This window comes from Mustela erminea, chromosome 3 (genome assembly GCF_009829155.1).
Source record: "Mustela erminea isolate mMusErm1 chromosome 3, mMusErm1.Pri, whole genome shotgun sequence".
NCBI lineage: Eukaryota > Metazoa > Chordata > Mammalia > Carnivora > Mustelidae > Mustela > Mustela erminea.
The window spans coordinates 115,291,777-115,305,154 of NC_045616.1; the positions used below are offsets into that span (position 1 = coordinate 115,291,777).

General features: G+C 39.9%; 1 protein-coding gene across 7 annotated transcripts in view; it reads left to right on the forward strand.

Moving 5' to 3' along the window:
• The window catches only part of EBF1 (EBF transcription factor 1), a 387,792-nt gene that overhangs the window by 302,273 nt on the left and 72,141 nt on the right, over nt 1–13,378 (forward strand). For all 7 annotated transcript variants that reach the window (XM_032337165.1, XM_032337166.1, XM_032337167.1 and 4 more), the window contains exon 10: nt 3,762–3,888. In XM_032337165.1, coding sequence (XP_032193056.1) covers nt 3,762–3,888 — 127 coding nt within the window. The remainder of the gene's footprint in view (nt 1–3,761; nt 3,889–13,378) is intronic.

Below are 13,378 nucleotides of genomic sequence, written 5' to 3' on the forward strand. Positions count from 1 at the left end.
TAAGGCAGTAAGTCTCAGTTGGGGCAAATAAGTCTGTAGCATCTAACACTGGCTGGTTTCCCCTTTCAGTAAACTCCTTCAGGTTGCGAGCACTATTTAGTTAGAATTTAAGAATATCATATTAACTTTAAAATTACCACCTGTACTACCTTCTTATTTTGGCAGGGATACCCGCTATCCAGCTGGGAGAGGGATATGAAGTTTCCCTTAAAACTAAGTTATATTAAACGAAAAAGTAATTGATTTTTAAAATATTAAGTATATAATTGTATAGGTGGTATACAGTCATGACCAAACTGAGAAAGTGGTATTCCAATAACGGGAGTTTGGAAATTTTAGATTCACCTGAGCTCTTCCTCCTTCTGTTTCTTGGAATGGCGACCTCGGTTCAAGCAGATTAGAACAGTGTGGGAAATTATCCATCCTGGGACAGTGGTGGGGTAATGGTGTTTGTCTTGGGTTCTAGACTTACAGATTTAGACCCTTTTCTTTCCCTCAGTTGTTGGGTCAATTTTTGAAGCCTGTAGATTTTTCTAGAATTTTGTGTCTTCGGAAGTTAAAACGAGAGGGTTAGTTTTAAATGATTACTAGAGTTCCTTCCAGCAATAAAGTCTACGATTCTCTGAGTGATTAGTAAATAACCCTATGCTTTCAGATTGATAGAAGTTAGAAAAAATGTTTTTCCTTTGTAAGGCATCGATATGTCATCAAGTATGTCAATGCCAGAGGCTGTTTGCAGACTAACATCAACGGTGAGGAAAACATCAACAAATTCATTTTTTAATGATAAGTCATAATCTACCTCATTTGTGAAAGGTAGTTATTTCAAGAAGGAATCTCTGCTTTAGTTAAGGTGATTGATTAAAATTGAAAGTGAAATCGTAAATGAAAATGTTTCAATTCCTGAGCCTACTGCTTTATGCCAATACCTCACTCTTAAGTCAGTAGTTTCACTGCAGTCCTATATAATCAATTCAGAAAGCCCATGAATTCTATTGCTTGGTGTAGCAAGTCCTTTTATGTAAGAAGATGTTTCTATTCATCTATTTACTAATAACTTTCCACCTTTTAAAATTTATTTCTTCTGAAAAGGAAGGCAGGTGAAGTATTTTCTAACTGGCTATAAGTTCTCCTAAGTGTTATTGTGAATTGATCTAACTCTACATCCTAAGTAACTCTTAAAAATAGAAGCATATGGCCTATTTGGAATCTAGCAATATGGCGACTTCCATCATCAAAAATATAGCAAAGGTCAGGCAGGAAATGAAAAATGGATATAGAATGGGGATAGAAAAAAACACCCACACCCATCTTGGGATCTGAAAAATTTGAGTTTATTACTTCCTTTAAAAAGTTTCCATATGAGGGTGCGCCTGGGTGGCTCAGTGGGTTAAAGCCTCTGCCTTCGGCTCAGATTATGATCCCAGGGTCTTGGGATCGAGCCCCACATCCGGCTCTCTGCTCAGCAGGGAGCCTAATTCTTCCTCTCTGCCTGTCTCTCTGCCTACTTGTGACCTCTGTCAAATAAATAAAATATTATTAAAAAATAAAAAAATAAAAAAAAATAAAAAGTTTCCATATGAACAAGTTCTTCTCTATGATTAGGTAGGAAGGGTTTGTCCTGGTCATTTTTTGAGCTGTATCAGTGTCGTGTTTTGCTCTAACTTGTGCTAACAAGGGTAATCTTTGTGCAAGCAACTCAGCAATTTTAGGATTGCATTTTCACATCTGGGAAAAAAGAAAAAGGGATAATACTAACAGTAACAATAATATGGTCATTGATCTGGCCAAATTAGTGTCTATGTGTAAATTCCTCAGCAATGTGGAAGATACCTCCTAAGGGCTCATCAAGAGTGAATTCCCACCATTGCAAAAACACTTTGACAAGTTGCGATTAAACATGTGCTTGACTTTGAATTATCATCTTTTACTGCCCTTTAGAGCCTCTTTCTTTCTTCTGTTCTCTGTACAATAGTAAACTTGATTTCCTGATTTTGATGCTTACAGATTAGAAGTGCAGATTAGAAGGTGCAAAGCACACCAGGAGAAAAAAGACAAGAAAGTGAACAAACTAGAAATAACTTAAAAATTGTAGTTATCTAAGGCCATTTAGTACAGGGGAAAATAGATCCTCATACCTCAGTAGTCACTAAGAAGGCTTTTCTATAATACAGCAATAGATAATGAGTGTTCCAAATGACGATCTTGATTCATCAAGGGTAAATTTTGAAGTATATATACTTTGCTTATTTTAGGGAAAAAATGCAATGATTTTGGAAGAAATTAAATATGAAAAGGACAAAATTTGAAGTAAATACTTTTTTTGTGTGCTTTTCTGGCTAAAACTCTAGCCATCCAAAACACTCAGCCATGGAGATGAACTCAGTCTCCAGGGGTTCCACATAAGCATGATCTTCTTGAAATATCTTTCAAGTGTTTCCAGCAAATAAGCGAAGACTCCATACATTCTACAGAAAGGGATAGACATTTTTAATTACTAAGTTAAAATGACTTTTATGCAGATGGCCTTTTCTTTATGAATCAAAACCGAGCATTTGACAGAAATTACTCGTGGACTTTCACAGTAGTAACTTTCTCCGATTCTTTTCCCTGGGACTTGGTGCTAGGACAGTTTACTCAGGTGGGCCCCAAGGGCTGATACCTTGATTTTCACAGTGTTGCCTGTGGTTATTTCAACAGTGCCACCTGTAATTTTCTGGGCAAAACATTTGCATTGGGTCTGGTTTGCCTATTAAAAAAAAAAAAAAAAAAAGCTTCTTCTAAGTTATCCTCATAAGTTAGTACAAACCCAAGTGCTAATCCATTGTCTACTGACTCAGTACCACAAATGTTGAACCAAATGACTCTGATAGGAGTCAAGAAGTGGGCAGTGACCGAAACCATAGAGAGAGAACATGTAGAATCCAGCACCATCAGAGGTCAAGCAGTCAAATGCCAGGGCTGGATTTTTCAAAGAACCAGATAATGCCAGTTTTATGACCATTAATAACATTCCAGTTACATAAACAAAGATAAGAGTAATAAAAAATAAATTCTGCTTCTCAGTGTAATCTGATTGCCAACAGGGTTCAGAAATGAGCGTTCTCATTGTGCACGTGGCCTTGCATAATGGACCAGGAATCATTCTGCCGCCCCCTCCCCAAACTTCCACTTCCCTTTTATGGACAGTCCTTAGTTCTGCCAGATCTCTAAGCTATTCCAGGGAGGCAGTTTCTCCTTTAAAGCTCTTTGATTGCGCCTCTGGTAGTTAATGCACCAAATGGTCTTTAGGGGTATTTCGTACATGGGCTCTGCAGCTAATCAGAGTGCCTTGGCCCACTGATTTCCTACTTCTGTGTTTTCCACATGTTCAAGGGCTCAGTTCAAACACCAGGCCCACCAGCTTCTGGAGAGGCATGGCAGTGCTCAGCTCTGATGGGGGTGTCTGCCTCAAACAGAGATTTTCCAAAGGATATCCCGTAGTAGATGAATCATTCCATTAGGCCAGGTTCACTTTTCAATCCAGGAAGCCGCGTGCCTGCTGTGTAGGGAAACTCAGATAAAGTTGTTGTGGCTGTGCTCGGAGCGCTTGTAAATATCATTGTCAGTGTCTTTGATACAGGTTCCATCAAGATAGCGTGTAAACACTGACAGGTTAATTATGTGTTTTAAAGCTATGTTTATTGAGAGCTGATGGGAAGGCTGTGAAATGAGTCCTTTACATATCGCAGTGACAGTTTTCTCCCCACTGTCTTCCCCAGCTGATTACGCCTCATGCCATCCGCGTGCAGACTCCTCCCCGGCACATCCCTGGTGTTGTAGAAGTCACATTGTCCTACAAGTCGAAACAGTTCTGCAAAGGGACACCGGGAAGATTCATTTACACAGGTAAGAACCATTGCAGATGGTGGACACAGAGCTTTTTCTCGGATTTGTGTGTGTTTTGCTTTATCTTGTATGTCTACATGGGCATTGTATTTTAAAATCTCATGTGCAGGACCGTCTTTCTTTGTCCATTTCACCATATAGATGACCAGATGACTGGCTATTATTGTTAGTATTAGTATATCATTATTTAAGACTTCATCTGGGTGTCCATGTTGAATGAGAGGTTTGGTAGAAAAAATTGGTTGGATACCTAAGGGGCAGCCTGAGAAGTAAGGAAAGGGGAAGAAGTGGTAGGCAGTTCAGTCTCTCTGTACGTTAAGCCATCTGTGTTGGGGTTTATTTGCTTTATGGAGTACGGATGTGCTTTAATGAACAGGACAACTTTCTTCAGTCTGGTCATAGCTGGGGAGTTGGTAGTTTCCTATTTCATTCTGGGTTGATACTTCCTTCTCCTATAAAGTGTGTTTTGCCCTCCCTAAACAGCCTTGGCACACACAGATCTGCCTTGTGGTAAGAAGGTAGGGTTGCAGAGTGGAGGCAAATTGACCACCCCATCAGATGGAGAGAACCAGGCAGGTTCCCCGTGGAAATGCAAGCACGCAGCCCAAGCGTCCGTTGTGTATGTCAGGAGATCCTCTGATTGTAATGTGCTAACCGAAACACCCACGGATCTTTCTATAAATCAGATTCTGATTCAGTAGTCCTGGGTGGAACCAGAGATGCTGCCTTTCTAACACACTCCCAGGGGAGACTGTGATCTTGGTCCATGGGCCTCACTGGGAGTAGTGACATTCTAGGCCCTCTGCTTACGACTGTCATCCCCAGGTAACTGTCTCCAAGAACTCGTCCCACGTTTCCTTCTTCATTCAATAGAGGACCACAGGGCCTGACTAAGTATGGAGTGTAGGTTTCTTCCACACGAAGAAGATCCAGAGCAGTGAAGAGAGAACTCTCTTAACACATCCTAATTATAGCCATACAATTAAATGGACAGATTTTGTTTTGCTGTGACATTTTACCTCAAAGCATCTTTCCTTTTTGTATTTTAATACCAGGAACAAAACCAACCATGCTTGTTCGTCTCAATCTCTCTCTCTCTCTCTCTCTCTCCTTCTCTCTCAAAATTATAAAAACAACTAATGTATTCTGACCCTTGGAAATGCCTCCCAGCCCTTTAAACAAAATGCAGGTTTGGTGCCTGCCTGACGATTAGTTTTAGTTAATTGAAAATTATAGGATTGACCCAAGAGGAAAATTTTGTTTGCACTCCAATCACTTTTACAAATTAAGGAAAATTACCACAATTTTGTTTAGCTAAGGTTTCACACTGAGTTCAAGAAATTAGCTCAGCCATCCCAACAAAGTCAGCACTTTGTTAGTGAGCACTTGAAAAAATAATAGTCTATCTGGAGTTTTGTGGTGTATACAAACGAAGCATAGAGAAAGCTATGATGCTTTATAGAAGTAGGCCAAGTGTTTTTAATTAGGCTCATTGGTTCAGCGTAAGTTTTGAAGAACAATCAAACTAGCAGATTAGCTGTTTCTTTTAAAGCTAGGATTTCTTGCCATTCATTTTTCCCATGAGAACTTCCACATAGCACTATTTTTTTTTTTTTTTTTTTTTACAAGCCTCATTATGGGCTTGCAGGAAAAGGACCAATTGAAACTTCTGATACTGTAACATTCCCCACCATCATTCCAATGGATGGGAGTTTTTCACAATGTTCCTCACTGAACTCGGTGTTCTGGAACATATTACAAAACCACAGAGGCCAAATGTTTTCTCTGAGGAGTTTGGACTCTGTTTTTGGCCAAAAACATTTAGGCTTTGCTGGCTGCTTATTTACTCTGCTATTAAGAACAAGAAAAAGGAGAAGAAAAAGAAGAAGAAGAAAATGCCGGTGTGGTGGGAGGTACAGGAGGTAATCAGGCATGATTCCGCTTTGGTGACAACATCCCTGCCCATTAATGGTTCCATTTTGTGGTCAGGTCTCATTTAGAAGAAATTATTTTTAATCAGTGTTCAACAAAATATCCCCTTGAGCCACCTGGCCGTAAAAGTTTAAAAAAAAAAAAAATCATCCCCACTAAATTACTTAAGTTCTCAAAAGAAAATAGCTAGGGACCCATTATGATTTGGAATTTTTTTAACCACTAAAAAAAATTGTTTTCAATTTAAGAAATAACGTCTTGAAAAACCTGTATCATACAGGAATTAGGATCCAAGGTAAAAAGTGATGGATTTGCAAGTCCAGTAAAATAGTTAGGACTATGAAAGAGAAATCCTGGGTGTGATGCACGTGTGTACGTGTGTGGGAAATTTAAAGTCTGAGAACATGCTTCTTTTGATCTTGCCTTAAACTGTGGGAAACAGACAAGAAGACGTACTCTATTAAGCATTCTAGGAGAGTTTAACTTCCCTCCGCATTGGAGAAAGAAAATTTTGAAGAAATTAGCACAGAAACTTCTCCACTGATGGAGTTACCTGTTAGCTTGCTGGGACATTACCTCATTTCTAATGTAGGGGAATCTCTGTTAATTTGTCAGCTACACGTGGCCTCTTAATTAGCATTGAATGCCCCTACCTAGGATCACTTGTTCACAGCTGGTGGGTGCTCCTGATTTACTCAGTTTACCTCTATGCTTGTCACCACTGACCAACCAAGGCAGAGATGGTCATAAAACCTTTCTGTTCTTTATATCCAAACAACCCTTCAGGCCATAGTGAACGTGCAGCCATCCTTTTCTGTCAACCCACAAAAGATCCCACTTCATTTTCTTTAACTTCCATAGCACTTCAAGATGTGAAGCTTGATTTTCTGGACGGGCTGAGCCAACGTCTTGTTTCTTAGTGGAATGTCACTTGGAATTTTTCCCTTAAAAAAAAAAGGCGGGGGAGGGGGATATCCAGGGACTGAAAACTCACAACCCCAGTTTAAGCACTGTTGCAGTTTGCTGAGTGTGTGAGGGAGTTTGGGTGTGTGCATGTAGAAGTCTCTAAAAAATCCATACTTGTTAAAAAAAAAAAAAAAAAAACTGAGACAGGAACAGCATGGCCTAATCTATGCAAATAAAGGCAGACTTTTTGGGACGGGAGGAAAGAATTTGACTAAACACAGATTGCCTGCAAGCTGGCTCCACTTGTGAGGAGTGGGAACGCTGCTCTCCATCATCGATTCTTCAGATGGGGGACACAGGGAATTCTCAGCCGCCAGATGTGCAGGTCTCTGGGTTCGCCCAGTCTGTGAGGGAGCAAAGTGAATCCCAACTTGATCAGAACAAATAGTACTTCCCAGATCCTGCTTATTGTGTCCTGTTATTCTTCTGTAAATTCCGGACAAAGCTGAGTTTAAATTTTAAATAATGTTTCCTGATAGAAGGAAACAAAACCCCTTTCTAATGACAGGACTGTTTTCAAAGCCCTCTTCTGGGGTCTGGTCCATCAGTCCTATAGGAAGTAAATCCACCATAACCCCCCAGTGCCATGGAAAAAGGTCTCCCCAATTCCTTTATTCTTCTCCCAGCTTGTTTTCCTGCTGTTGCCACATCTTTAAGGGACTTGGATCTTTTAGAATTGTAATCTCTCCTGCGAAGCTTTAAGCAACCTCAAGAGCTGATAAAGGACTCTAAGAAGCCTTTAAGATGCTTTTTCTAACTTCTAGAATTGGTTTCCCTGATGAGAAGTGGCCAAATCCAGTTTTGCCTCATCACTATTCTTTCTCCACTGGGAAGGTTGACATCTTTGGAGAAACTGTGACGGGGAGAGTAAGCCACCAGGACGGTGTCTGACTAGCTCAGGTGGGCATGGAGAGCTATGGATGCCTGCTCTCCGTCAAGCTGGGGAAAGCCCCAGTGAATGTGGTTAGGTCACTTCTCAGATCATTCTGTCACCAAGTTCCACTGTTCTAAGGATTTTTCACCAAATTTCCCGCCCTTGTGGAAAAACTAACTCCAATTTCTGTATGTTAGTCTCAGAATTAACTTTGAAATGAAAAATCTTCCTGGAAATACTTCCTGTGTGTACCTCATGCCCAAGACAGCTTTGCATGTAGGAGGGGTCACCTTGGCTGAATGTACTCTATGGGACTTGATGCACCATGTCTTTCAAGTTTTCCTTTTTTCTCCCTGTTTATTTTCTTCTCCTTCCTTTTTTTTTTTTCTCTCCATCTCCCCACCTTTTCTTTTCTCCTCCCATTCTTTCCTCTCTCACTCCCAAGGAGACAAAATGACCTAGTGATGAAGGGCTTGGGTTCAAGACTAGAAGGGGGTAGTTGGAACACTTAGCTCTACCACTCACTATGGAGGTTATTTTGGGGACATCATGTGATGGCTTTGAACCACAGTTGCCTATTCTTTGCAAGGGAATAATCCAGGGTTTGTTTTAGTATCAGGGAAATATATGTAAAGCACTTTTCATGAGCTAGTATGAGCACCAGCCAGATACTAGTAGTTTCTATTGATAGATGATGGCCATTGTTATTACATTAATTCATTCATTTCTTGCTGAGTCCCTGCCATGGTGTAAATATTTTACGTGTATTGTTTATCTTCACCATCATTTCCTAGAGGTCTAAGAGAGGTCCTTTAGGATTTTAATAATAAAACAGTAGACATCCATAAATAAAAGAAACCAGTAACAGCAATCAACCACAAATAAAAATAGCAAAGTATGAATAAGGTAGCAAGAAAAAGAGATTAATAAATATGAATATAACAATTTTGATATAACAAATACTTTCTCAAGAATAGCCTCAAACAACGAATATTTTAATAAGGCAGCCCTGATTTATAAAGTTCTCTGGCACTGATTTTTCAGGAAAAACACACACGTTTCTTCTTGTTTCCATTCAAATTCCAGCTCTTCCTCTGGAGGCCATGGTAACATGGGTAGGTCCATCACTAGCCTCCTCAACAAAGGTGGTTAAGATGTAATCACTTTAATTCCAGGTTCAAAAGTTTCAAGGCCAGAAGGCTCTGTTTCTAGTTCTTGAAAACCTTCTCCAGAAATGAAGGCTGCCACCCTGGGGATAAACAAAGTCATCGGTTGTAAGGGAAAGTAAAGTGTTCATACCTAATGACTCTCATATTTGTTAGCCTCTTCCCACACTAATAATCATCGGGTTAGGTTTCGGAAAAGCCACTGTCATGGTATTACCCTGCATAGAAAGCTTCCCCTTCTGCCCTGTGTATGTGATATGTGGCCCAGCCCCCATGCTGGGCCAACTTCATGGCTTCTTGTGCTCTCAGCATCACTCAAACCAGTCTCCTCATTAGGCCTCGGGCTCACTTTGTATTTAGCAATGCAGGACATGGTAATTCCCCTGTAAGATCAGGCTCAAACTCTGTTGCCCTTCTGAAGTGTTTTCTGGCCACTTTAGTATAGTGGACAGAGCACTGGACTGGGAACAAGGAGGCCCGGTAGCCCCAGCTCTGCTGCTGACTGGGACACGTTGCTCCCATGGTCCACATTCTAGTTATTTCCATGTAAAATGAGCCAATTACACTAGGCAACTTTGATGTCCCCTATGGCTCATCTGGATTGACTAGAAGAGTTCGTATCCTTGGATGTCTTTTGTTGCATGTGCTTAAGCCATTCATTTGTCCTTCACTTCCTTTGCCTTTAGATCTCTTGTTCTGTTCCTAGGTACACAAATCACAAAAAAGTCCACAAGCTCTGGAAGGAAAGAGTCCTCCTTCCCTGATCTTATACTATTTCGTACACTGTGTTGAAGCAACATGACCCAGTATCTTACTTGCAATGGATGTTCTCTAATAATTGATTGACATATTGCCCAGGATCAATGGATCCTCATTGATTTTTGTGCTCTAGATGACATGGAATGTAAATAAGAGCTGTTAATTAAGAATCTGTTCCCTTTCACTTGAAGTTTTACACACAGGAGAACACAGTATTGGGGTTTCTGTTAAAGAAAAAAGGGTTGGATCTGTATCATAAATGTTCTTCATTTTTTTGCCTGTAAAATGGGAATATTTTAATAGTACCTTTATCTAAGAAGTAAATGGATCAATGTAGGTAATGCAGTGCTGATCGTACCTGGTACAGTGTGAGTGCTCCTTAAAAGTAAACTCAAAAAGAGAGAAGCAGATAGTGTTTCTTTCGAAAATCATTAGAGCAAATTTGGGTTGACATTAAATACATGTCAGCTTTCATCATGATTAAAGAAGTTATTTCTTTCTAATCAGTAGAGTAGGAATCAAAGATCTGTGTTCTAATTATAGTGATTCTTTCTGTTCATTCATTTAGCTTATAAATATTTTTGAATTGCCTGTTCTATTCTAGGCAATGTTCTAAACCAGTTTGGCCAATATTCTAAAACAGCACTGAGCCAAACAAGACATGATCTCTATTCTCATTGACCTTATGGTCTAGGAGGGAATGTCAACATTTCTAAGTTTACTATTTCAAATTTAGTTAAGTGTCCAAAAAGGTAGGAACTGAGTTCTAATAAGCATATTTTAAAAAGGTACCCAAACTGGTCAGTTAGAGATATTTTTCCTCAGAAAAAGATGAGCTGAGGTTTGAAGGATGATTAAGAGTTAACCTGACGGTAGGTGGAGAGTGGGAGAGGTTGGGGAAAGAGAGTGAGTGTTCCAGCATAGAGGACATGTAAGAAAGCATTGAATGGGAGCAAATGTGGCATCTTGGAAGGCTGGAAAAATTCTAGTGAGGCTGCCAGATTAAGAGAGAGGAGAACAATGACAGAGAAGGCTGGAGAAGTGGGAGGGGCAAGCTTGTGCAGTCTTATAAGCCATGCGGAGGAGTTAAGTTGTCATCTTCAGAACAATGGGCAGTCCTTGAAGCATCTGAGAGGACAATGGACATGACTAGATCTGCGTCTTGAAAAAACAAAAGCAAAAATCTCTGGCTGGATGGCACATAGAAACCCAGAATGGATATTGGAAGACCTGTTAAGAGGTCACTGCAGTAGTCTGGGAGAGGGATTTGATGACTTTAATTCAGGTGATAATGGGTGGAGATGGAATGAAGTGAGAGAATTCAAGAGGCATTGAAGAGGAAGTAGACTGGTCCTGGAGCTGGGTTGGACACAAGGGTGAGGAGAGAGAGGGCTTAAGGCTAGCAGGATTTTGGCTTCTTCCACCTAATGGATGAAGGGGCCATTCCTCCTCTGGGCATCCCCAGGGTCTTATGAGTATCTGAAAGAAAGAATGGGTATAAAAATGTTCTGCAAAGGGTAATTTCTACACATATGTTAATTGTTAGGAAGACAGGCCTAGGCAGACTCAGGGAGAATCAGGGAAAGGAAGGCATGAGTGTGTTTTCTCTTCTATCAGATTGTTTTCACTCTCTCAGCCCTGAGAGAGGGCTGTGTCATGAACACCGGACTAGCAGTTCTGCCTTCACAGTGTCCTAATTGGAAAAGATTCAAGAAGAAAGAAAAATTAACAGGCTGCTCCTGTCCACATGTCTTGAATATTACTCTAAATGAGACATTCACATACAAAGAAAAGAATTCAAGGCAGAGAGAATATTTATTCTTTTTGCTTTTGTGATCCAGAGGGCAAATCCCAAACCTCTTCTCCTCAGCAGAAGGGAGCTTTTTCACAAAACGTGATTGCCCCTGATCTGATGTATGCTGATGTGACTGGTGATCCCGAACCCTCTGGTATTCGTAAAGTTAAACACTCTTGGTGCCATAACAGGGACAACGGCAACAAGAATCACTAGAAGTACCCATTGTACTTCTGTGACATCTATAAAATGAAAGCCGTTTCTGCGAAGAATAAAGCTGGTATGAAGGAAGCATATTATTTTGCATATTTTATGTACATACTTTCCAAGAAATATGACCTTTATTTCCTATTTGGAGTGGAGTGTAATCAGGACTTGAGTAGCTAGTGTAACAGGATCATTAAAAGGGATATTTTCACTGACATTAGAAGTCTAAATGGCCACTAGGCCTTATATACAACCTTGGCTTTTTCCTGTCTACCCGGAGTTAATAAGTGATAAGGCCGGGAGAGAGATAAATCACAGAAATCCCTGTCCAAAGAAAACATATTGACTACAGCCAGGCAAATAACAGACCATAACCAACGGCCCCATTCATCATTCATGTAATAGGGATATAAAGTATTTCCTACCAAAGAAACCATATAGAAGGAAAAGGCAGATAAGCTGCCCCAATCTAAGGCATGTGATTTGGTTATTAAGGGACATGAACTATTTGTCACATGGCTTTAATCTTTAAGATGTGTGGCCATTTCTAAACTATAAATTTCTGGTCAGGGATTAGAAAGCTATTAACAATAAAGGTAGGGACGGAGTTTTATATGTATTCTTGCCAACATAATGCAACACTAGAGAGTCTTGAACCTCTAATCTATTTAGCATGATATAACATGATTTGGTTTTCAAAGCCAATAAACTATTTGGAGGTCTTCAAGGCTTTTGTTTTTGTTTTTATCCAGCATCATGATAAATTAACCTTTCAGGTTTTTAACTGTATATGTTGTAAGTTTCTCTAACATCCTTGGCGGGGGAGGTGTGGTGGAGTGGGTAACAAAATTAAATTTTTTTCTTTTTCTCCTTTTCTAAGGCTTATTCCAAATGTTTGGTAGAGGGTTATTTTCTGTTTTTTGTTTTGTTTTGTTTTTGTTTTTGTTTTTTTTGCCCATGTTTACAGTGGTGTGGGTGCTAGTCTTCTGTTCCTTGTTAATTAAGTGATATGGGGTTTGCTAGAGCATTCAAGCTTGTTTTTTTTCTTTATTACAACGTAGTACCTAGTGATTTCAGATAATTTCAGAAATATTAATTGAAAAATTATTAAAATAATATTAAAGTCGCTCATACTTCTACCAGTTTTTTAAACATTAAATACTCAGTAAGTATTAGCGGTTAATATTTTTAATGGCCTATATCTTTCTTCTTCGTATGCATATATCTGCCTCATCATCAAAATAGGGTGAGACCTTACATCATAGTGCATGATTCATTTCTTCACTTAGCAATATGGAGGAAACATGTGTAAGAAAACATAGGTGATATAAATTTAAAAACAACTTTTAGCCTTTCATAATCATTCCACATCTTGGTAGACTCTTGGTAGAATCTTATTCCATAATCTTATCTTGTTGTAGCGTAGATACCTTGAATTTGGGTTCTGGTGGGCTCTTTTTTTCCTGAAAACCCCCAGCACAGATCAGTAGTCCTATAACTGCATTCTTTGGTGTACACATCGGACCCTGAGATCATGACCTGAGCCAAAGGCAGCGGCTTAACCCACTGAGCCACCCAGGCGCCCCTGGTGTACACATCGGTTGAGACCCACCAGCCAACCCCAAATGAGTATGTACATTGCTCCAAAGGCCTCATATCTTGGGGGGCCTGATGTCTCAGAGGTTGGTTCCAGCTCCCCGAGGCTCATTCAACTACAGAATGTGGAGCTGTGTGTTTTCCACTTAAACTCAACTTGCGGGTTTATGAGTTCCATAAATTTGCCCCCTTGCC